Raw genomic sequence first — 26524 nt, 5'->3', positions numbered from 1 at the left:
TAAATCTAAAATCACTGAATTGGCAATCTCAAATTGCTCGTCAGTCTGCAAGTGGAACGATGACGAGAACTGCAACTGCGTGCCAATGTTCTCCCAAATTGCCTTCCAAAACAAACTCATAAATCTGGGGTCTCTGTCGGAGACAATCGTCTCAGGCGTGCCATGTAATCGGAAAATCATCGTGATCATTCTGTATTCTCGGGAGATAAAAAAAAATGAAATCCATTTCAATATTTTCCCAGGGGCGGGTGGGTATGGGTAAAGGCTGTAACAATCCCTGTGCCTTATGCCTGTCAAACTTGACCTTCTGGTATACCAAGCAACTGCGCACAAACTCTTCCACATCCTTCTTCAGTCTCCGCCAAAAGAAATCTCTCTCTACCCCTTTCATGGTGGTAGCAATGCCGCGGTGACCCGTAAAAGGTGGATAGTGGCAATCAGTCATAACCTTTTCCCTCAACGGCTGTGTAACGCACAACATAGTCTTTTTCATCAAGTAGCCTTCCTGAAGGGAGTATCCAGCTACTGTCTCCCCATCTCGTATCTGTGTGAAATATCTGCAAAATCTGTATCTGTGGCACACTGATCGACCATATCCTCGAAGCTCCTATGATGTATCGCGGAAATAGCCAGAACCAACGGTTTTCGAGACAAAGCATCTGCCACCACATTCTTTTGTCCCTGCACATGGACAATCTGGAAGTGGAACTGTGACAAGATGTTCACCCACCGCATCTGCTTTTCCGAAAGCTGCTTCTGTGACAAGAAGTAGCGCAAACTCTGATGGTCTATAAAGACAGTAAAATCCGCTCCGAGTAGGTAATGCCGCCACTGAGTAAGAGCATGGATAACCGCCAAAAGCTCTTTCCCATAGATCTGTGCTGTCATCTCGGCCTAGAGAACAAACGGCTCTCGTAAGCTATGACATGGCCTTCTTGCATCAAGACCGCACCCAGACTACGACCACAAGCATCACAAAATACTTCAAATGACTTCTGCAAGTCCGGCAAAGTCAAAATAGGTCCCGTAGTCAATTTCTCTTTCAACGTCTGAAAGGCAGTCACCTCTGGGGGTCCCCACGAAAAAGGTACTCCTTTCTGTGTCAAGGTATGCAAAGGGGAAGCAACCTTTGCAAACTTTCGTATGAACCGCTTGTAGTACGAACACAGTCCCAAGAAGCTTCTAACTTCATGGACATTCCTCAAATCGGGCCAATCACGGATAGTCTCTATCTTGGCCGGGTCCATTCGCACTCCTGCTGCTGACACAATGTGTCCCAAAAAGTGTATCTCTAGTAGGAAAAATTCACTTTTCTTTGCATTAATCACTAACGTGTGATCTCGTAATGCCTGAAAGACTTGAAGCAGATGATCTCTGTGTTTTGCCTCATTCTTGGAGAAAACAATGATGTCGTCAAAGAAAGTGCCAACAAATAGCCTGTACTCTCGAAAAATCCTGTCCATCATCCGGTTAAATGTCGCAGGAGCATTGGTTAAGCCAAAAGGCATCACCAAAAACTCAAATAACCCAAAAGTCGTCCGAAAGGCTGTCTTGTAGACATCTCCAGGTGCTATCCTGATCTGATGATATCCACTCTTCAAGTCAATCCTGCTAAAGCACGAGGATCCCTGTAACCTGTCGAGTATATCATCGATCCTAGGAATCGGAAATCTGTTCTTGATGGTGATTTCGTTGAGAGTGCTATAATCGATGCACATTCTCCAAGATCCGTCTTTCTTCAAAACCAACAACACTGGAGAGCAATACGGTGAAGTACTAGGCTGGACAAGACCCTTTTCCAAGAGGTCTTTCACTGAGTTCATAATCTTTTCATTCTGTACTCGGCTCACACGATAAGGTGGCCGATTCGGTGGCGTGCTTCCAGATATCAGATCAATGGTATGATCTTCAGGCCCTCTCAAAAGCAATCGGCATGAGCGTGGAGAAAAAAAATCTTGGCGTTCTTTTCTTCAGGTCAAAACATATTCAACCTTTATCCATCGTTCAGTTCTCCCAAAAGAATGAGTAAGAAAACTGAAGTTCATCAAGTACAATCTCTAAGCCCTTCATTTATCAAAGTCGCTTTCTCGGCCCGATAGTCAACCACGGCGTAGTTCTTGTGGTACCAAGGGATCCCGAGTAGAACGTCACTCACGTGCCCTGAACACCCCTGTCATTGCAAACAAAGTTTGCCAATGCTCGGTGTAATGGCAACATCCCATCCGGGTGCGAGTCGAACTACCTCCGCCTGTGGCGTCAGTCTGTCGGGCGTAGTTCCAAATCGAGGCGCCAATTCCAAGTGAAAAGAAGTTGGCCTTGGCTCCTTCAAAAGAGCTTCCTGATCCTTCACTTTGCCCCGAAAGCGGCAAAGTTTGTACTCTCATTCATTAGATTCGGTGCAGGTCCCACGCCATGTGGTACCAGTTCTGCTTTTCTATCTGCCTTTTCTGCCACATTCCTCAGCTGCTCTCGAACTCTCAGACCTGTCGTCGTCTTTATCATTCTGTTCTTTCTGTGCCTTATCAGGGCACTTTGCGGAAATATGTCCATGTTCCCCGCATCCAAAGCACTTCCCCTCTCTGATGAAGCGAGCTCTCTCCTCAGGAGTAAGCTTGGGTCGTGCATCCTTTTTTTTTTTCTTTGGGTTGCTCTTTTTCATTCTACTTTCATTCCCAGAAGTCTGTTCGGCTCGTTGTGTCATGGCCTCATCTGTGGGGTAGGTCAGACTTCCAGAGTGAATTGCAAAGCCCCGCTTCGCATGACTCATCAACTCCTGAATAGAAGCTGACTTCTGTTCCAAGCAGTGGTCTCGGATCTCTGTAGGTAGACCCAAGGTGAACCTCTCAAAATGTTCTCTGAACGAGATCTTCTTGAATGAAGAGGCGGGTAGAAAAGAGCTCCAGAATCTCTCACAGTAAGCATTCACTTTATCTCTCTTTGTCATCCGAAGATGGTTCCAAGCAGCTCGTATATCGCGTTCATATTCTTGCGTCAACCAAGAAGAAATAAAAAGCTTCTTAAATTTCAGCCATTTAACTGGCGCAGTCTTGTTTAAAAGAAGCGTGGACCACCAAGTGCGAGCATTCCCCTTAAAGTAAGAGGCAGCTCTCCGAATCTTGGAGTGCTCTGAATAGCGTCCTCCCGCGAAAGCGATGTCAAACTGCTGTATAAAAGACAAAACCTTCGAAGCATCTGAGTATCCTGAAAAAGTATCAAACATGATCGAGTGGCCACCTTCCTTAAACTCTCGGACTTTCTTGCTTTTATCTTCGAGAAAGTCATACTGGTTGGCTTTGTAAAAATTCTTCTTGTTCGCATAAAACTTTCCGTCATCGGAATCTGAGCTTTCTGTAGACGAGTCCTTAGTAGAATTGTCAGTCTCTGGGCGAGATGTAGCCTTCTTTGCCTTTTTCTTGCCCGTTCCGAAGCTTTGTGTCTTGCTTCGCTTTTTGCTTTTTTTCTGTCTTCTTCGCTCTAATCCGAGGAGCTAGAAGAACTGTCAGAAGAAGAAGAAGAAGAACTGGGTACTCCTTCAAATCGAACACGCTTCTTCCGTTTCTTTGCTTTGTCGAATGTCGACTGACGACCCAAATATCCCGGGAAGTCAGTACCTTTGTTCTGCTTTTTGCCGTGCTTTTTGCCTTTCTTTTGCACGTCGAAAAGCTGAGCAATCCGTGCATCAACCACATTCTCCAGTTCCTTCTCCGTATATTTCTTGGAGGCAGAAGGTTTCTTGAGAGCGGGTTTCGGGAGTGGTGTTGTGGTTCTCTGCCACTCCATCTGTACCTCTTCCAAAGAGGTCTGGTGCATATATTTTGCCATCTTCGGGTCCTTGGCAAAATTGAGCATCATCATTGTTGCCTCGTTGATCAACTGGCGACGCTCTATCTCTCGCCGCTCCGCCTAAGTAGGCCAAGGCGGGCCATACTCTCTGCTTGAATCTTCGTTGTGATCCCAGCCCGCATCTCCAGATGCAGAGGGAGTCGACTGATCATTGCCTGAAGCCATAGGTGCCGCGGAAAAAAATTCGGAGATCGGATTTCCCGTAGAAGAGAAATCGGCCGTGCTCTGATACCACTGTAACAAACTTGGACACTCCAAGTCAAGAATCAACCGCGACAGCACCAAATAACCACTTCAAAACAATTCACAGATCACAATAGATTTGCACTGGCCCGGCGGAGTTCCGTGCCTAGAGATATTGGCCCCAAAGACTGGCGCCCCTTTCGGTATTTCTTTTTATATTAATCAATCATCAAAGTACAAGAGAGCGGTTAGGGTTTCACTCTCAGACTCTGCGTCCAGATGCTTTGAGAAGTGAGGCCCTCACCACTAATTTAAAGGTTACAAGGGATGCCCAAAAGCAGAGCCCCAAAAGCTTTTAAAATCAAAAGCATCAGTTCTCTCTCTCTCTTAGAGAGTCTTTTCTTTTTTTTTAATAAAAAAAAGCAAAAGCAAAATTCGCGTCGCTCATCATTTTCCAATTTTTTTTTTTTAATAATCCGCCTCCGCGATTTCCGGAATTTAGGGTTTGCAGGAATTTTAGGGTTTCTGGCAGAAATTAGGGTTTCTGCTGTCCGCCACGTCATCACTTTGTGACACCCTGTAGGCCCCAAAGACTGGCGCCCCTTTCGGTATTTCTTTATTCAAATTAAAGTAGACGATCCGACCACTTCGCACAAGCTTTCACAAAGCTGTCCAAACCTGGCAAGGGCTGAAAACGCAGGTTTTCGACCTGATTTTGGCAGCATAACGGCGCAAAAACCCCTGTAGGTCAAAAGCACCTGTCTAGAACGGATTCCCTCGCTATCTGGAAGCTTTCTGGTGAGCTGTCACAGAAATTCAGCGGGCTGTAATTCCCTGTTTTTCACTGCCGGGTGCCCAAAAGCTTGGACACGCATTCCAAGGCTCTCACGAGGCTCCCCCTGGGTTCCCTTGCAGTTTAGGTGCGAAACCCTAAACGTGCAGAAAAACACAGCAGGCTGTAATTCGCTGTTTCGGATCGTTTTTAGCGGAGTGAACACGCCTACGCGTGTCCCAAGGGCTCCCGCACGCAATGGGACAGTTCCCCTGTGAATTGGACGAGTTTTCACGCGAGAAAACTCTCCAAACTCGCAATCTTTCGCGATGGAACTGTGCGTACCTGTGGGGGATTAGCAATTGCTAATCCGGTTCCTGTTCAGAAGGCTCTTGCCTTGGCAAACGCGCATAAACCCCCAGAACTGTACATGTTCATATGAGTAGCCCAACTAGTGGGGCATTACCATATGTGCCAAAGGGGGGAGAGAGACGCACGAGAGCAAATCATCGCGCTACATGAGACAGAGGAGAAGGCAAGCTTTCCATTAAAGCTGTAGACTTGCACCCACTACTCACACACACATTGTAGGTCACTTATGAGTCAAATCAGCCTCCTCTCTCAAATTGGGCGCCCCCTCTTGCTGATGGAAGTGGAAAACTGCACCAGGAGCCGCCATGTGTCCAATTTGCCCCTTTTGAGTTAATTCTCTAGTTCCCACTGACTTTTAAAGTTATAAGTGACTTTCCGAGTGGCCCAGACTTCATTTGGCGCGCACAAGCTTCCATACTCATCAGAATTTAGTGCTAACTGGCCCGACTAGTCCAGACTGACCAACCCAGACTCCCGCTGTGAGAAACCTATTCGGCCGTAGCCGTTTCACACTGGCCATGCAATGTCCACTTGCACCTTTTCAAGGGTTCCGGGGAAAACAAGTAAAAATAAAAATAAATAAAAATATCTAGTACTTATTTACGGAAGGCAACAGGAAAAATACACCTCCTGGTGACACACCCCACCCTTGAAATACTGCAAGCGACCTCGCTTGCATGCCAATAATACATGCAGTATCTCCTGATATCACATATATTCTATGATGGGAATCCAAGATATACATGCTTCCGGAAATGTAGCGTTGGACGATTAAACAATCCCACCAACCTGGCTACAACACATATATCAAGCATAGAAGTCTTCTAGTGTACTCTCAAGCACAAACTTCTCTAGCTAAATTCTGTATGGAAAGAGTAGATACAATTGCTTAACTACTCTCTTGAGCATCATGAACCATGCTCTTGCCTTGCTCCAGAAAAGGCTACATCAAGTCACTGTGGGTTCCATCTGAAAGCCTTCAAGATACAATTGCAATAGCTGAGGTGAATCAACCAATTCAAATTTCAGACTCTTCCATCCATTTGGCATCCAACGATGGATAGTTCTCGAACTTCACCAAATAGCATCTTGCAACCTTTCCTCTAACCTTTCTTTCTTTATGTGCCAATATCTATTCAGGAACAAGGATGTCATCCAATTCTTCCACTTCGGGTTGTTCCTCATCAAGCATATTCTCTGGCACATCACCGACAAAGGGTCTTAGAAGGCTGACATGAAAAGCATTATGTATTTTCCAGCCTTCTGGTAGCTTTAACCTGTAAGCTACATCGCTGATCTTTTCTGAAATCTGAAAAGGACCATAATATCGCATACTGAGCTTAGGAAACAAGCGTTCCTTGCCTTTCCTTTTCCTTAACCTGGCCTTTTCAAAGCGCAAAAGCACCAATCACCAAGTGAAAATACAAGTTCACGACGGTGACGATCAACAACTTTCTTTTGCTTAGCCTGAGTCTTCTCAAGAGCAATCTTTATCTTCCTGTATGTTTCATCCATATCTTGCACATACTTGTCTGCCTCAAAAATCTTGTCCTTAGTCTGCAAAATGGGCGGGACTTTCTTCCCTCCTTCCACTATCTCAAATGGTGCCTTACCTGTTGACGTATGCACAGTGTTATTGTAAGCATATTCAACCTATGGAAGATGGTGTTCCCAAGTTGCCTTGTGCTCTGACACATAACATTTGAGCAGGTCTAGAACAATAGAATTTGCCTCTTCTGACTGTCCATCAGTTTGCGGATGAAAGGAAGAAGAGAACTTTAGCGTAGTGCCCATGTTCTCAAACAATGCCTTCCAGAAAAGACTCGTCATACGTGGATCCCTGTCACTGACAATTGACTGAGGCATCCCGTGATATTTAAAGATATTGCTCATGAATATCTTGACCATGTGTTCTGGCTTTATCTTCTTCCTCACAGGAATGAAATGGGTCTGCTTACTGAACCTACAAATAATAGTCCAAATCCCATCATTGCCTGTTTGCATCCTTGGAAGATCAAAGATAAAGTCCATTGCTATGCTTTCCCATGGCCTATCTGGGATCGGCAATGGCTACAACAATCCCGGTTGCTTTTGTCTGTCAAATTTGACTTTTTGGCATACTAAGCATGATCTTACAAATGTGTCAACATCTTGATGCAAAGCTGGCCAATAGAAGAATGCCTCAACCCTTTTCACTGTCGCATCAATTCCACGATGCCCAGCATAAGGTGGAGCGTGACTTTCCATCAAAATCTTTGGCCGTAACTGTTTAGTAACGCATAACTTTCCATGCATCATGAGAAAGTCATTCTTAAGTATATAGTGCTCATGATGTTGCCCATCAACAAGCTGGTCATAGATCCTTGCAAAATCTGAATCTTCAGCATATTGTGTCTTCATTTCGTCTAGTTCACAATGGTACGGAATTGACACTGCTGAAATTTGGGGCTTTCGTGACAACGCATCAGCCACCACGTTCTTTTTCCCTTGCACATGTACAATCTGAAAATGGAACATTGACAAGATGTTTGCCCATCGCATGTGCTTCTCAGACAACTTCGTCTGTGTGAGAAAATATCGCAAGGTTTGATGATCCGTTTGGACAACAAAATCAGCCCCTAGTAGATAGTGTTTCCAACTAGTGAGAGCATGAATTACTGCCAGCAATTCTTTCTCATAGACTTGCAAGTTCCTTTCAGTCTTCAAAAGAATTCTGCTCTCATATGCGACTACTCGGCCATTCTGCATTAGAACTGCACCAAGACTATGGCCACATGCATCACACTAAACCACAAAAGGTTTTGAAAGATCTGGCAAAATGATTACCGGATCTGAAGTCAGCTTCTCTTTCAAGTGTTTGAACGCTAAAATTTCCTTGGTTGTCCACTTGAAAGTAACTCCTTTTCTTTGTAGTGCATCGAGTGGAGAAGCAATCTCAACAAAATTTCGGATGAACCTCCTGTAGTAGGAACATAAGCCTAGAAAGCTTCGAATGTCATGTACGGACTTCAAGTCTGGCCATGACTTAATTGCTTCCACTTTAGCGGGATCCATGCGTACCCCATCCTTTGAAACAATGTGCCCAAGGAAGTGAATTTCTTGCAAAAAGAATTCACTCTTCTTCGCATTAATGAGTAGGCTGTTCGTACGTAACTCATTGAAAACTGCAGTCAAGTGATCCCTATGCTCCTCTTCAGACTTGGAATAGACAATCATGTCATCAAAGAAGGTACCCATGAAGTTTCTATGTGGTCTAAAAATTCTGTCCATCATTCTATTAAACGTGGCAGGAGCATTTGTGAGACCAAATGGCATGACAAGAAACTCATAGAGACCAAATGTTGTCCTGAACGTAGTCTTATGGACATCTTCTGGCCTAATGCGTATCTGATGATACCCACTCTTTAGGTCTATTCTTGTAAACAATGACGCTCCCTCAAGCCGATCAAGAATGTCATCTATCCTCGGTATGGGGAACCTGTTCTTGATGGTATTCTTATTCAAGGCGCGATAGTCAATGCACATGCGCCATGAACCATCCTTCTTCTGCACTAAGAGTACAGGCGAACAAAAAGGGGATGAACTGGGCTGAATCAGCCCCTTCTCTAAAAGCTCGTTAACCTGACTCATAATCTCTCTCTGCTGGGCTGCACTAACCCTGTATGGTGGTCTATTCGGTGGACTAGAACCTGGCACAAGATCTATAGTATGATCCTCAGGTCTCTCAAGGGGTAACTCCCCTGGCAAAGAGTCCGAAAAACAATCACTGAAACCACTCAAAAAAGTTGACCCGTCTTTATCTAAGGTAGACAAATTAGATACAACTTGAGGTACTTCTTTTGCAAAGATCAAGTACGCAGAAAGATGATTCTTTATTACAGATGAAGTAGCAGAAGCAGAAACAACTGGAACAGACTCGCCTTTAAGCTTTACATCAAGGACATGAGTCTTTCCTCTATGTACAAGGGTAATCTTTTTGTTGTAAGTATCCACCATAGCATGCAACCTGTAACACCATGGGATACCCAGTAACACACACAGCCCTCAAGTGGCATAATATGAAATTCTTCCGCATCCACATAGCTCTGAATGTGCAGACGAAGCTTCCCCAAAATGGGAGTAACGGGCTTTGAATGACCTGGGCATGCCAAACCTGCTTCCCCTGTCATACCCATCTCCTCTGCACGAATGCCCAACTTTGATGCCAATTCTGGTGATATGAAATTTGCACGGGCTCCTGGATCAAAGAAAACCAGCACTGTCTGGTCTCTAACTTTGCCCCAAGCTCTGCACAGCTCCGTGGCATCTGTGTTTGGCTGGTCTCCAACCAAATCTAGAACAAGTCCTGCACTTGGCTTTGGCTTCTTCCCTTTATGGTCTGACTTGTCATCCTTATCCTGTGACTTCTTCTGTGGACATTCATTTGCAAAATGTCCTTCCTATTCACAAATGTAGCATTTCTTGGCCTCCCTAAGAGCTTTCCTTTCTTCAAAGGTTTTGCCAGAAAAATGCCTTTTTTGTCCTTGTCCTTGTCCCGAAGAAGACTTAGACTGCTTCTTGGACGTATCACCTTCTTCAGTGGAGGGCTTCTTTGTGTGAGGCTCATAAGGCTTTGCTGCAACATTGCCCTTGGCTGAAAACTGTTTGCCGTGGGACCCTTTCTTGTGGCTATTAAATCCATCGGAATCTCCTTTCGACAGACTGCTGGCCACTCTTGCATTCTCTATCAACTGAAACATATTCATGACAGTAGTCTTTGTGCAATAGTCCCTGATTTTCTTGGGCGATCCGCAACAGTACTTCTCAATTTGTTCTGACAATGGCACAAACCTGTAAGAGGTGACTGGCAACAGTGCGGCCCAAAATTGTTTATTGTACTCTTCCAGATTCGCACACTGTTTAGCATTCAACTCGTGCCATTCTGTCATCACATCCACTTCGAAAGTGTTTGTCAACCATGCAGGCGCAAAAAGCTGTTTGAATTGGACCCACGTTGTTGGGGCTTCAATGCGGTCCACCATTGAAGTGCATTTCCTTTCAAGAAAGTGGCAGCCTTGCGTATCTTTGAAGATTCCATGAAGTTTCCTCCAGCATAAGCTGCATCAAACTGTTGTATGAAGGTCAAAGTCTTCAATTGATCCTCAGTTCCTCTGAAAGTTTCAAACTTCACTCCCTGCCCACCTTCCTTGTAATCCTTGAGCTGACTCAGAGGAGCCACATTATCATAAACAGGTGCCTGTAACAGTGGTGCTCCATGAGTGTTCATTCCAGCACTCGCATCAACTGTTTTCCCTGTCATGTCTGCATTTTGTACGTATGGCTGCTAAAAACCAGCCAAACCAAATTGTGTTCCAGGCACTCAAAACTGGCCGTAGGCACTCTGAAAACCTGGTTGGACACCCGTGTTCGCGTACATAGGGTTACCCATGCCTGTTTGCATTGTCCCGAACACATTCCTTGGCATAAAACCTGTGGAAGGTCCAGCCATAGCTTGAAACACTGAACCACCTCCAAAATAACCAGGATAAGTATTAGGTAATGGAAGGGTCTGACGCATAGCGTGTTCATTACTCCCTTGACCATTCACAAACGGTTCCTGTCCAACTAAAGCAAGCTGCTTTGGATCATTGGACACCGCTAGTTGCTCAACCACATGGGCTTTCCCTCGAGCATCATGAGTCCTCTGCGCATTGGAAATTTCCTTTTCCTGCAACGGCTCAGTCATGCCCTGTGTAGGAGGCTGAAAACCCTGTGTCGGAGCCTGTAAGAACTCCTGCATCCTTGGGTTGTTAGCCAACTGCTGAAACATGTCCATGCAGCAACGCAGTTGAGTTCTAAACAACCCGTCCTCTTCTTAAAGAGTTGAAGGAACTTTCTCCGTGCCATGTGAGGAAGATCCCTCTTCAGGTACTTGGTCTCTCTTCTTTGCCATAACGACAAGCTCTGTGTTGCTTTCACCCACAACAATCCCGGCAATGGAACCATATAACCGGCCTGTACAACGTAGAGGGCGGTACTATTTCAATTTACCTGTTAACTTTACACAGAGCACTGAGAAGGAAAGAGAACACAGTTGCGTCCAGCGACTAGAATGCCACTACGCACACGAGACCGACACCCTGTAGGCCCCAAAGACTGGCGCCCCTTTCAGTATTTCTTTATTCAAATTAAAGTAGACGATCTGACCACTTCGCACAAGCTTTCACAAAGCTGTCCAAACCTGGCAAGGGCTGAAAACGCAGGTTTTCGACCTGATTTTGGCAGCATAACGGCGCAAAAACCCCTGTAGGTCAAAAGCACCTGTTTAGAACGGATTCCCTCGCTATCTGGAAGCTTTCTGGTGAGCTGTCACAGAAATTCAGCGGGCTGTAATTCCCTGTTTTTCACTGCTGGGTGCCCAAAAGCCTGTACACGCATCCCAAGGCTCTCACGAGGCTCCCCTGGGTTTCCCTTGTAGTTTAGGTGCGAAACCCTAAACGTGCAGAAAAACACAGCAGGCTGTAATTCGCTGTTTCGGATCGTTTTTAGCGGAGTGAACACGCCTATGCGTGTCCCAAGGGCTCCCGCACGCAATGGGACAGTTCCCCTGTGAATTGGACGAGTTTTCACGCGAGAAAACTCTCCAAACTCGCAATCTTTCGCGATGGAACTGTGCGTACCTGTGGGGGATTAGCAATTGCTAATCCGGTTCCTGTTCAGAAGGCTCTTGCCTTGGCAAACGCGCATAAACCCTAGAACTGTACATGTTCATCTGAGTAGCCCAACTAGTGGGGCATTACCATATGTGCCAAAGGGGAGAGAGAGATGCACGAGATATATATATATATATATATATATATATATATATATATATATATATATATATATACTCCTCACAATGTAAACTACCTTGCATTCTCTAGTCTTGCCCAATCTCCGTGACCCTCGGTCCAGAGGTGTACGGAGATCAGGACCACCGGGTCAAAATCTCGTCTTTATTGGTCAAATCCTATATGGGTAGACACATACGTGCACTCCCAGGTGTACATGGCAATGCATGTAGGAGGCAAAACCCCTTTGCCTCTTTTAGTTCCATAGTTTCTTCTCTGTCTATGTACCCTATCTCTCGTTCTTTCTCTCTCGATCTCGCTCTCGCTATCTCTCTTTTCTCTCTCTCTCTCGATCTCGCTCTCGCTATCTCTCTTTCTCTATTTTCCTATCTCTCTATTTCTCTATTTTCCTATTTCTCTGCCATAACTCCTGGAGCTCCACTTCCCTATCTCTCTCTCTCTCTCTCTCTCTCTCTCTCTCTATATATATATATATATATATATATATATATATATATATATATATATATATATATATATATATATATATAACTCTCTTTTTCTATCTCTCTATTTCCTATCTCTCTCTCTCTCTCTCTACTTACCTCTCTCTCTCTCTCTCTCTCTCTCTCTCTCTACTTCCCTATCTCTCTAATGATCGAACGAGCCACTGATCTAGGGAGATCTAGACGCCCACGACTGCGGAGGACTACACAACATCGACAGAGGCTGCATCAGAGGATCTAGCTAGGTCACTTTGGCTTGACATGCACAACGTCCGGTCAGAGTACTGACCATGGAGGAGATCTACCTATCCCAACTAGCTCGTTTAGCCGTTTAGTCCACACCCAGCAGTTTAGGATTCCATAATATTTTATTTTGTCATCTTCTTACTCTGACTTTGTATCAGATCCATCACATTGTAACTTTCTTGTCTTATGTCTCATAGGTCACTTTGGCCTTTCGAAGACGTTAATATAACATTTCATTTCATTTCATTTCTCTCTTTAATTTTTTTTTTCTTTAGTTTTAATTTCCTAAGCATACATTAATTCTCTCTCTCTCTCTCTCTCTCTCTCTTTGATTACCTACACACACACACACACATTTCTCTCTCTCTCTCTCTCTCTCTCTCTCTCTCTCTCTCTCTCTCTCAGTTCTCACATCACATATCTCTTCCGTTCTCCACACTTCAGCTATTAGCTCCTTTCCACACACCACTCACACAGGACGCACTCCCCCCCCCGGGACTATGCCTCAGAACCGCTGGTATGATGATGAGTGCAGAGAGCTATACCGACGCCTCCGCGCACAGCGAGCCTTAGGAGAGATCACAGAGAGAGAGGCCAGACGGCATATGAAGACGCTGACACGCCAAAAGCGGCGAGCATTCGAAGAGGCACAGGAGCTTGAGCTATACCGCCTATTCATGAGCATGGATAGCGTGACAGCATGGCGCACCCTGCGCGAGCCACGTCCGACTACAGCTATTGAGGATCCACATATATGGCATGATTATGCAGAGCGACTTTACGAGGTGCCAGGACAGCCTCCTATCCCACAGCCACACGAGCCACGCCCCACGTGCTCCTCCTTCTTTACAGCACGGATGGTAGAGAGGGCCATACGCCGCATGCAGCACAGACGATCAGCTGACCATACTGGATTACAGAGTGAGCACATCATTTATGCGGCCTCCACTATAGCCCCGTTGATTGCACATGTCTTCAACCGGGCTATAGGGGAGGGCTTCCCAGAGGAGTGGACACAGCACACCATGGTGCCTATCCACAAATTTGGCGACACCCTGGATCCAGGGAACTACAGGACTATCATGATTGGCCACACGATGGCCAAGCTATATGGAGCAGTACTTGAGGCACAGCTCAGCTGCTACGCAGAGATCGAGGGTTTACGAGCTCCAGGCCAGGCAGGTTTCAGACGAGCTTTCTCCACCACTGATCACATCTTCGTTCTGCGCTGCCTCATTGATGGGGCAAAGGCGCGGAAGAAGAGGCTTTACTGCTGCTTTGTGGATTTCCGCAAGGCCTTTGACACAGTCCCACGCGAGAGACTCTTCCAGCGCCTTCACAGCATTGGGGTACCAACAGAGATGATTTGGGCCATATATGCTCTCTACGAGAAGGTGACGGGTCGAGTTCGTTGCCCAGGCGGTTTTTCAGAGACCATTGCTAGCACCATTGGTGTTAAGCAAGGATGCCCACTCTCCCCGACACTCTTTGGGCTCTACATCGACGAGATCTCCGACTACATACTGCGAGCAGGGGGAGAGGGGAGCGACTTGGCAGGTACTCCGGTCCACATCATGTTATATGCTGATGATATTGTGTTGATTTCAGAGTCACCCGAGGGCTTGCAACGCCATCTTGAGGCCTTGGACGAATTCAGCACACACAGAGGGTTGACTGTGAACCTTGGCAAAACCAAGGTTATGATCTTTCACACATCCAGTGCAGTGAGGAGCGCTGCCACCTTCACAGCAGCAGGAGGAAAGGTTGATGTAGTCACCTCCTATGTCTACCTTGGCATCACATTCACCAGCCTACCAGGACCCTTCACTATGAGGCAGGCTACTGCTGACAGGCTCACCCGAGGATATGCAGCTCTGGCCATGCTAGAGCGGAGATGCCACCAGGCACACTTTCAGGAACCCCGCACGAAGGGGTGGCTTTTCGACACCTTAGTCACCCCGGCCTTGATGTACTCGGCGGCAGTATGGGCACCAGGATTGACAGCTGACCAGTGGACACAGCTTGAGAGGCCACAGGTATGTATGATCTCACGCTTGCTCCGCAGCAAGAAGACAGTGCCACATGACATTATTAGAGCCGAGCTCGCCACACCACCCATGGTGGTAGAGGCACTATTCCAGACAGTCTGCTTCATCCAGAGGATGAGAGAGCTACCTCCTGACAGACTTACTCGTAGAGCATTTGAGGCAGCTATACAGCTATCAGAGAGTGGGCATGAGAGAGCATGGTACTCACAGGTCAGAGCATGGTTTGAGGGACACGGTCTTGACATGGAGAGCCTACCACCATTCCAGTACGACCCCCACTCACCATATGTTCACCTCTCTCGCAGTGAGAGGAACTTGGTACTGAGACAAGATCTGTGGCAACTATACACTAGGAGAGTCTGGGAGTCACCTGGCTTGGGGACGAGGATGTCAGATTACAGAGACCAGTTTCTCACCATATTGTCCGGGGGGTTCATACAGAGACCACGCTACATGGACACATATATGCCACATAGCTCACGGGTGGCGATTGGTCAGCTGAGAGTGGCTTCACACAGGTTAGAGATTGAGATCGGGAGACATACTGGTGTTCCCAGGGAGGAGCGCGTCTGCAGAGCCTGCACAGAGGAGGTGGAGAGTGAGGAGCACTTTGTATGTAGATGCAGAGCATACACTGAGATCAGAGGCAGGTATGAGGCCCTATTCAGAGGACAGCCCACTCTCCGAGAGATCATGGACTCTCGAGATCAGAGACAGCTCGGACGGTTCTTACTAGAGATACAGAGCCATCGGGACACACTACTACAGCCACACACAGCTACACAGACAGAGGGGAGACAGTCGCAGCTCACAGACTTCTTTCAGAGGATTACCGCCCCTCCCCCACTAGACACTCAGAGGGGAGTGACACTCCCACAGGCGGAGGTGAGCCGAGCTAGACGACGACCACGAGTCACAGGCTACAGGGGCGCGAGCTCCCACCACCGACAGATCGAGGAGATCCGAGCCCGGGAGCGCCGTGCCACTGAGGAGCGAGTGGCCCGGATGAGGGCCGACCCGACAGCTTTCATCCGGGCAGCCTTGGCACCAGACCCGCCCATGTACCACATCTTACATCCCCCCATTAGTACAGGATGGAGCTAGATAGCTTGATGCATTCTCATGATTGTACTACCTTGAGCATATAGACATGCATATACCCCTAGAGATAGAGCTCCATCCCTCCTCAGATACCCCACTACCTACACTCAGTTCAGTTTTGTATCACATACACACCATGTACATTTGATTTGTCTCATAGGCCGATTTCGGCCTGACATAGACGTTAAAAATCTTTCTTTCTTTCTTTCTTTCTTTCTCTCTCTCTCTCTCTCTCTCTCCTACACACACACACCTCTCTCTCTCTTTCCTACACACACACACACCTCTCTCTCTCTCTCTCTCTATTTCCTACACACACCTCTCTCTCTCTCTCTCTCTCTCTCTTTCCTACACACACACACACACCTCTCTCTCTCTCTCTCTCTCTCTCTCTCTCTCTCTCTCTCTCTCTCTCTCTTTCCTACACACACACGATGTAGAGAGAGAGAGAGAGAGAGAGAGAGAGAGAGAGAGAGAGAGAGAGAGAGAGAGAGAGAGAGAGAGAGAGAGAGAGGGGTTGGGGAGGGTGGAGATGGACATAATACCTGCGCAGCAAGTTTCGGCCAAGATCCGAGCAGGCGAAAATGGCCCCTGCGTGCGGGTTTCGCTTTTTTCCCCCAATTTTTTTGGCGTCGATATACGCGTCGCTATACGCGTGGCAAATAAAGCCTTTCCACATGTAAATCGACACACATTGCGACGCGTATAGCGACGCCCGCTAATGTCGTCGATATACGCGTGGAAAGGCATGGCCGTCGATATAGGCGCGTCGATATCTTCATTTAGTGTTGTAGTGTTTCCGAGTGGCCCAAACTTCATTTGGCGCACACATGCTTCCATACTCATCAGAATTCAGTGCTAACTGGCCCGACCAGTCCGAGACCGATCCAGACTCCCGCTGTGAGAAACCTATTCGGCCGCAGCCGTTTCACACTGGCCATGCAATGTCCACTTGCACCTTTTCAAGGGTTCCGGGGAAAACAAGTAAAAATAAAAATAAATAAAAATATCTAGTACTTATTTACAGAAGGCAACAAGAAAAATACACCTCCTGGTGACATTAGCAATTTGGCATGCCAAAAATATGAGCACATGATACATCATACATCATACATGTGAAAGCATAAATAAAGAGTATGATGTAGCCAACTGAATTACCTGCCTAGCCATTGGCATCTCATGCATGGACCGCAACATGCGTAAATTGGAGCGACAATAGATAAGCCACTCCAATTGCTTCGTAGAAAGCTTGTTGCGGATCTTGGTGTGTATAAGAGATACGCCGACCAATTCCGCTCACATGCACCCGGTGAGCAATCCTAGAGCACATAGATGATAGAAGAGAGGCATGAGATTTGAATTGTGGGAATTGAGGGGTGATTTATGTCACATGAATGATGAATGTCAAATGATGACATGATTGAGATTATAAATTTATAATTTATGGTATGGTATTATGTATAATTATTAATATATATGATATACCTGTCCAAGAACCCTCAATGCCACCCTTTGAAGATGAGGCAATTGATAGCCAAAACATTCCCACCAAAAAAGAGGCTTCACTAACGAATCCCTCTTCCAACACACCGAGGAAGCGAATGCCGTGCCTCTTTGGTCTCCATAGTTGATGAGCTCTTGGAGAAACTCTCCATGGTGTTCTTCATTGAGTATCTTTGGAAGGTACTTGTCGCGCTCCTCTTGAAGTGCTTGATCCGCAAAGATGGATGGCTTTTTGAGAGCCGGATGCAAGAGGGCGGCAAAGCCATGGATTGGTCGCCTCATCCAATCCCACCGCTTTTTAACAAGGAAGAGAATGTCATCTCTCTTTGGAGAGTCCTCCAACACATCACTACAAAGAGAGAGAGAAAGATAGTCAAGCATGGAAGGGTAGAACCGTAGATGGAAAAAGACAACTTACAATGTACATAAATCATAAGGTGAAATGTTTACCTTGAACCATCGGGTGCTCCATCAAGAATGGTGCATCTCTCAATCTCCTTGTAAGCCTCCTCCATGAAGTGGTAAAGGAGACCTATGGTAGACCCTTCCATGTCGGTTATCCGAAGCACCTTATACAATGGCAATACCACCATGACAAGACCCTTGACCTCTTGCCAAAACTCCTCCTTCAAGCAAAGCCGTTGGATGGCCTTTGCATTTTGTTGGGATGATTGGGTCTCTTCTTCAATCCATGCTTTGAACTCATCCGAGACCATTGTCTTTTGCCAGTTGGTTTGCACATCATAGAGGCGCTCAAGGAGGAGCCACATAGCGGCAAAGCGTGTTGCGGAAGGCTTCTTCAACTCCAAGCCGGAGTAAGTGCGATATATTGCAAGTACTCTCACCTTTTTGTTGATGAAGTTGACGATGGAGAGGGCTTGGGATAGAATGTCCTTCACCCAAGGTAGGTCGCCAATGTCCTCCAAGAGGAGGTCAATGCAATGAGATGCACATGGAGTCCATACTATGTGTGGATACTCCGCCTCTAGCTTTTTGGCCATGGAAGCACAATTGGAGGCATTGTCGGTGATTACTTGAATGACGTTGCTTGGATTGATCTACATATGGAGAAAGAAGGGAAAGTGAGAAGAGCCAAGGCAAAAGACAAAATTGAAAATAGTAGATACTTGAGAGTGGAATAAACTTTTTTACCTCTTTTATGGCTTGCGAATGTGGCGGTAAATGAAGGCACCTGTGACCTTTTTCCCCCTTACCGCTCGCAAGAAGTAGGTGCCAAGAGGGCATGAGACAAGGATATTAATGATTCCCCTCTTCTTGCGGTCACTCCATCCATTGGTGAGAATAGAGCAACCATACTTTACCCGTCTGGCACGCACGGGGTCAAGAGACTTGTCGATTCGTGCCCTCTCTTCATCAAGCTTCTTGGTGCGCATGTCAGAATAGAGCAACCATACTTTACCCGTCTGGCACGCACGGGGTCAAGAGACTTGTCGATTCGTGCCCTCTCTTCATCAAGCTTCTTGGTCACTCCATCCATTGGTGAGAATAGAGCAACCATACTTTACCCGTCTGGCACGCACGGGGTCAAGAGACTTGTCGATTCGTGCCCTCTCTTCATCAAGCTTCTTGGTGCGCATGTCATGGCATGACACTTCCGTCCACCCCTCACATGGACCAACGGCGGCAATAGCCTTCACCATGCGTTTCCAACGATCCGTGTGAAGAATATGAAAAGAGAGATTGCACTCAATGATGGTGCGTGTAATCTCTATCTCCGCTTGTCGTTGCCTCTCTTTGAGGAAAGACAATGGACCGGAAGTTCCACCCTCTCGCTCCCCATGAGGATCGTCTCATGGAACGTGCAGGGACTAGGTGGGCCCCAGTTTCAGCGACAGCGGGGCCGATTGCGTCAGGAGCTTCAGCGTTGCCTTGTGGGAGGAGAGATTGATCTCCTTATGCTTTAGGAGCACTATCTGTGTGAGAGCCGCATTCGGCAATGTGGTCAGATTTTGCGTGGACGATATGATACTTTTTGGTCAGCTGCCTTTGGACCTGGAGGCATCCAGGGTGGGGTATGTATGACTATTGCGGACTCGTTGCAGCAGGCCATTGTAGGTAGAGGGATTATTGTGCCTGCTACAGAGCTTAATCCACAGGAGTGGTGCATTGAGAGAGAGGAGTGTTGGGAGCTCATCAGTGGCCTGACACTCTGGTTCATTTGGCGGGCCCACTGTTTCCACATCTTTGAGTCTCGGTCTGTGCCGCCAGCAGAGACTGTTCGTGACTTTTGGCTAGAGCTGATCCATACTCTCATAGGACAGCTTGAGGGACTACAAGGCAGCTCCGACTGCATACGGGAGCGCCGCGAGGCTTTCCTTCGACTCTAGCGCCCTGGGCCTTTCTACACCATTGTCTAGGGTGTGCTCAGATGGCACTACCGTCCACCTATGTGGCTCTTCCCTCCTCCCATCTCTTGATTTAGCCTCATTGTATATATGCTGTTCTTTCATTGGGAGAGTCTCCCCATCATGTTTGTTGTAGCCCTCTCTTGCAGAGGTGGTTGTAGCCCTATGGGCAGTTTTCATTAACTAATAGAAGGATCTTTTTCTCGGAAAAAAAAATTAATAATAAGTGAAAAATGTCAAAAATAGGGAAAATAGGCTAAATGCACTAGAAAATTTCCCATGAAGGATTCTGATGGGAATGCTTATGATCATGCTGTGTGCAACCAGAGGATAAGCATCTACACTAAGTGTCTGGGCATGCACGGTCTACGAATAGACTCACGAAAGTGCCAGAACACTTTTAAATCTAGGCTGACTGGACTGACTGAACCCTGTAGCTTGTCCACGGACACATAGGGTTGGATGTGTCACGTGACACACCTCTTCTAATTTCTTCTCTGAATATTGCTTGTGATTAGAAGGTTTCTGGAGAGCAGGTTTCGGGGGTGGTGTTGTGGTTTTCTGTCACTATGCATGCACTTCCTGAAAAGAAGTCTTGCTCATATATTTTGCCAACCTCGGGTCCTTCGCAAAACTGAGCATCATCTTTGTTGCATCGCCGATCAATTGACGACGCTTCATCTCTCGTTGCTCTGCCTGAGTAGGCCGAGGCGGGCCATACTCTCTGCCGGAATCTTCGTTGTGATCCCTACCCTCATCTCCAGATGCAGAGGGAGTCGACTGATCATTGCGTGAAGCCATAGGTGCCGCGGAAATTTTTTTTTCGGAGATCGGATTTCCCACAGAAGAGAAATCGGCCGTGCTCTGATACCACTGTAACAAACTTGGACACTCCAAGTCAAGAATCAATCACAACAGCACCAAATAACCACTTCAAAACAATTCACAGATCACAATAGATTTGCACTGGCTCGGGGGAGTTCCGTGCCTAGAGATATTGGCCCCAAAGACTGGCGCCCCTTTCGGTATTTCTTTATGTATTAATCAATGTTCAAAGTACAAGAGAGCGGTTAGGGTTTCATTCTCAGACTCTGTGTCCAGATGCTCTGCAGAGTGTTTCCAAAACCGCTTATTTAAAGTTTTACAAGGGATGCCAAAAGCAGAGCCCCAAAAGCTTCAGAAATAAAGCAAACTCTCTTTTTTTTTCTCTCACAAACTCACTTGAGTTTTTTAAAAATAAAGCAAGGGAATTTCTCTCTCTCATGCTCAATTGCGTCGCCAAAAGCTGAAAATTCAGCGCTGCAATTTCCGGAAATGCTGCCACATCATCAGCTGGGAAATCATCACTTTATCCGGAATTTTGTTCCTGCTGCTAGGGTTAGGGTTAGGGTTTAGGACAGGTTTAGGGTTAGGGTTAGGGTTTTCTGGCAGATTTTAGGGTTTGCAGGGTTTAGGGCTAGGGTTTGCAGAATTAGGGTTTTCAGTAGCAGTCAGGGCTAGGGTTTCCCGCATGCTCTTGGGCAGACACGTCATCACTTTGTGACAATGAGGACCCTAGGGTTCTATTTATTCTTACAAGGGATTCCCCAAAAGCAGAGCCCCATCAGTTGAAAAGCAATAAACGCAAAAGCATCTGGTTCAAAAAATGTCCCCAAAAGCAGCCATTGCAAATGGCGAAAATCCGTACAGCTTGCCACGTGGCATCAACGCAAAACGCGGAGGTCTGTACATCTGCCACGTCAGCATGTCAGAGCGATTCACGGGATTCCGTACAATTTTGCCACATCATCTGGTCCCTCCAGGCAGTACTGCCACGTCATCATTTTGTGACAATGTCACAAAGTGATGACGTGGCATGACCATTTGACAGAAGAAGAAGAAGAAAAGTATTTTAACGGTGTGGGAAACTATCCCAAGAGAAATAGCCAAGTGGACAAGAGAAACTGAACGGACTAACTTGAAGAACTTATGAAGCACCGGCTGTGGGGCTTGAAACCCTAAAAGATAGAAGCCTGAATCTTGAAAGGGATTTCCGTAAAATGCGCTGACATGTTGACGTGGCAGGGCCATACGGAATTTTCATGATTTGCCTTGCAGGTGCCACGTTGCAGGCTGTACGGATTTCTGCAAATTACGTTGGCTGCTTTTAGAAATCTGCAACGCTAGCTTTTGGAGACTAGAGCTTTTGGGTGAAATTGCTGTTAAACTGATTGCTTTTGGGGATCTGCTTTTGGGCATCCCATGTACTATTTGTAAGAGCCCTTGGGGCCTCACTCTGCAAAGGATCTGGATGCAGAGTCTGCGAGCAAAGGTCCCTCGGGAGTTGTACGTTGCAATGATTAATGATAAAGAAATACCGTGCCAGACTGTGGGGCCAATATTTTTGGGCACGGAACTACGCCGGGCTGTATCAACTCTCTCTCTCTCTCTCTCTCTCTCTCTCTATATATATATATATATATATATATATATATATATATATATATATATATATATATATATATATATATATATATGTATGTATGTATGTATGTATGTATGTATGTATGTATATATATGTATATATATATTAAAGCTCAGGGATTTGGAAGTTTTTGATCGTGTGTTGCTATTGATTTCTCACTTGGAGTGTCCAAGCTTGTTACACCCAAAGCAGCGGGATAGCGATTTTAGATAGTACATTTGAGGGAGATTAGAGAATTTTGGCTATGATATGAGTAGAATAAACAAAGGGAGATAGAGCGGGCTTTCTTAGACCTTTTTGCTAAATGACGAGGACTCGTCATTTCCTAACCACCTATGCATGACGTGCTACACACCCAGTTTGGTACATGAGAGAGCTAGCTAATCTTGTGTATATCATGGTTGTACTCCTTGAGCATGTAGTGTCACAACCAAAGATGATGTGGCAAGGCAAGACATGGGATTACGGTTTTAAAAACCCTAACCCTCCCAACCTGAAGTTGTTGGCCCAGGGACGTAAACCCTAAAAGTGCTAAACGTAAAAAGTGATGAGGTGGTTGTATAGATCGGTCCAGTCGATTCTTCTCCTACATAGGATCCGATCCTTTTTCTTGCAGCACACATGGGTTGTAGCATTGAATCTGACAGAGGAAAGTGTTCCATTGACTAACCGACTTCAGAGATGAAGAGTACTCCAATCCCAGCGGGGGAACGAAGGAGAACAACGGAGATTCCAACGGGAGCCGACCTCTTCTGAGGAATCGGGAGAGGACCATGGCCCGTTTCCAACGGGAGGCCTCGACAAGATGGAGTACAGACGTCAATTGCAGGTTGTCACATGTGCCAAACGGATGACCAAGTACTCCAAGGACCTGAAATACGTAATTTATTTGAAGAATCACAAGTTCATTCATGATGGCAAGATGCCGTCCAGTCATCTCTCAAGTAGGCTACGAAGAAGAAAGCAAAGCCGAGTGCAAAAAAGCTGAAACTGTACTTGCAAGAACAATTTGACAACTCTCTTGAATAGAAAGTCAATTTGTTGATGAAGAGCACAAAGCACTCTCGGAAGAATAGCAGCCTCTGCTGAAGATCATCACAAAGGCCAGAAGAGCAGTGAATGGCAGCCTGCTCACAATAGTGCGGGGTGCTAGGGCATCCATTGCAACAGTCGATGCTCTCCTTTCTGCCTCTGTCCTCTCACCTTTTTTCTCTCCCCTCTCCTCCTCTCTTCTCCCCCATTCTCCCGTGTCACCACACTTTGACATGGTATTAAAGCCAGAGTTTGACTATGGTGGCCTTGTGATCGATAACGCGTGAAGGGGCTGATTGGGTGGCATATCTTTAGCCAGCAGGGGGGTGACTTGTGGCTGTGTTTTTGTCGTGAAGACCTACCCAAATCTGTGTTTTTGCATTGAGAGGGGGCTGATGGTGCTTTGCTTCGAATTTTGTCAGGAAGAAACTTGAGAACCTGCGTTTTCCAGCCTATAGACAATGGAGGGCTGTCTTTCAGCCAGGAGGTGAACGAGTTTGTGGCCGTGTTTTGGAGGTTTTACATAGGTCGGACTCTCTATTCCAGATGGGAAAGAATTCACCATCATTAACGCAAAGGCACATCCATTAATGCTGCACCTGGTGCGGTGCATTCGTGCAGATGCATGTGGCATAATCCAAGTCGTACACACATACATAGTTATGTAGTAACCAATGTTTAGACTTGAATCTTCCTGGGGTCATAGAAGAACATTAAAGCTGCTCTGATTATGGAACAATAGTCCATTTTATATCTAGAGTACTCAGTGGACACACTGATATTCATGAATTTAGGCTGAAGGCTGAATAAACTGCATGCACCAAAAAATTCAGGGGATATAACCTCTGCTAAGAAGAGTGAAGTGTTCTGACAATCTACAAAATGAACATGGAGTGTGGGCTTGCCTGGTCTTTCCACATGTTGCGTTGGCTTGGTGATCAGTTGTACGATTAATGAAGCCCTGCATTTACATAACATATAGATCTTTATACAGATGATTTAAATATTCAATGTGAGAATGTAGAGGCTACTTTCCAGCTTTTGTATTCTAACTAGCAATTGTGATGCTTATGCCACCTGAACATGGAATGACGAGCATGTTGTGTCTGTTTTTATAACATACATAAAAGTCTTCTGACGTATCAATAGGTAGCAGATTTCAGTTTGTTGGCTTTCCGAATCTCTGAAAATTTTTACCACTTTTGTGAGCATTTTGTGCTTTGTCTTGTCAGGTGGATAATAAGTCCTCCCTTGGAAGTTGTGGTTCCATCTAGACAGACACCGTGGCCAAATATAACTCTGGTTCAGTCAGATTTTAGCTCAATCCCTCCACTGCCGTTTGCTCATGTAGTATCTGAAACAATTATACACCGTGGGAAGGGCAGAGTTAAGGGAGCCAAATCACGCAAAGGAAAGCATAGATCTCGTCATGCGAAAGAGGATCAAGTCAGGAGCAATGCTGAAAAAATGCTTTGACATTGGGAGGTTATATCCAACAGATGCAAGCATTGGACCGGATTTTATAAGCTTTTGTGAGTTACTGTCTGAAAACAGTTTTGCTCATCTTACCCTCTGAAACTGTTGGCTCGGATGCAGCATGCAATTAGCAGCAGCCAAGCAAGCATGCAACCTGGAAAAATTTCTTTCAAAGCAATGAACAAGTAGATGGCCTTTCTCATAAAGAAGAAGACATGCATTCGCTTGCTGTTACAATTGTCTCATTGAATTCTTTAAACCAGTGAACGACGAGTCACCTTGGAAACAGATCATGCAGAAGACAGTTCTAATGCAAGGATTTTCACCTGTAGGCTGTACGAGACATGATTTAGCTTGCCATTTCAATCATGTCGGATTTATTGGGTTGCAGTGTCAAAGGAGGGAGACCATTTCATCAAAATAAAATTTCATCATTCTACTCACAGCTCTAGGTGTTTTGTTTCTAGTGCACTAACTCTCGATGGTTTCGTCTTAAACATTTCATCATAATAGTAGAAATGGACATACATGATGTGTAGTCTTGTGGAGGCATGGAAGAGGCAAGTTTGGTGACCTAGTTTTAGAAGAGCTTATGAAGGTTTCAAAATGCCTCCGGTTTTGCAGGCTTTCCAAAAACTAAACAACAATCTTTAAACCTTCTTGGCTTTGCGTTCCACGAGTAGTGAATTATGCTGAAACTCGTGACCAGCTGTCTAGAGGCAGCATGCGATCACAAGTATTAACCATAATTTCTTGTTAGAGTTATCCCTTTAATTGTGGCACAGATTGATGCAATGGCTTGCTTGTTGTGCTGCCTAGAGGCAGCTTGTTGTCGTAAGCAAAACCTTAATTTTTGTTTGTCTGCATTGTGTGCGCTGATTTAATGGCTTCCATGCTTTTCACATTAGTTTGGTCTATACACAGGCGTGAGGGGCCATCTGATGCTGATTGAGGCATCTTCTTGGTCATTGGGCTTGCGAGTGTGCGTGTGTGCCGAGGGAGTTAATAGAAAATTTGATCGGTGAGTGCTGTAGTACTCATTAGAAAGTTATGGATGAAGTAATGATGACTGGGAATGGTGGGTGATGCGTTAATTAATTAGCTACAGGAGAGTGGGGGCCTGGGGGTGATGAATCATGGTGGTGTTCATTTGTGGTAGGTGAGAAATGAGGTGGCATCCAAGTAGGGGGTTCAGCTAGCATGAGACACACCCTTAGGGGTTTCCCAGTAGCTGCAGATATAAACTGTTTTGCGGTGGGTCCAGTGGCAGGAGGGCCTGTTACATTCTTGAAGGAGAGGTTGGACTCTGTGAACGGTGAGGTTGGCCAATGGAAAATTGGAGACGAGAACAATATGCAGGCCCACATCCGTGGCAGTACGGGCCGTGGAACCAAAGAGGTGAAGGCAGATCCATGAGGCAACCCTCCGCGAGATCCATAAGGCTGAACTGTGTGTTGATGTATGCTCATGTGTGTGCGTGTGGTGTGTGTTGTGTTTGGGAGCATATGTTAGTACCTGGTTCTTCACCCACTATTGGGCACTGACGACGTTAGTGGGGATGTCGTGGTATTTAGTCAATACTATGCATGATGGAGCTGGTGGTTCGGTCTAAACCTTACACTTTCCTTCAAGGGTGAATCTGGGGTTATCCTGGATTCATCTGGGTATATTGGATTTATTGAGTCCAAGGAAAAAATAATGGGCAAGGCGTGTGGCTATGGTAGTAACACTGAGCACATGTTAAAGTCGGTGGCCCTCTCCTAGGAGATGCGGACACTCAGCTTATTGAGGCTAGTGAGGTGG

At 46.0% G+C, this 26524-nt stretch overlaps 1 protein-coding gene across 3 annotated transcripts in view; it reads left to right on the top strand.

The window, feature by feature from the left end:
- The window catches only part of LOC147441020 (beta-1,4-xylosyltransferase IRX14-like), a 43059-nt gene extending 17681 nt beyond the window's left edge, over positions 1-25378 (top strand). For all 3 annotated transcript variants that reach the window (XM_086482778.1, XM_086482779.1, XM_086482777.1), the window contains one exon: positions 24478-25378. In XM_086482778.1, the coding sequence (XP_086338904.1) occupies positions 24478-24721 (244 nt within the window). In that variant the 3' untranslated portion in view covers positions 24722-25378. The remainder of the gene's footprint in view (positions 1-24477) is intronic.
- The last annotated feature ends 1146 nt before the right edge of the window (positions 25379-26524 follow it).

This window comes from Adiantum capillus-veneris, chromosome 15, assembly GCF_014529385.1.
Source record: "Adiantum capillus-veneris isolate H3 chromosome 15, ASM1452938v2, whole genome shotgun sequence".
NCBI classification, from domain to species: Eukaryota; Viridiplantae; Streptophyta; class Polypodiopsida; order Polypodiales; family Pteridaceae; genus Adiantum; species Adiantum capillus-veneris.
The sequence above is the reverse complement of the archived record's forward strand: the minus strand, read 5'-3'. Positions and strand labels throughout refer to the sequence as shown.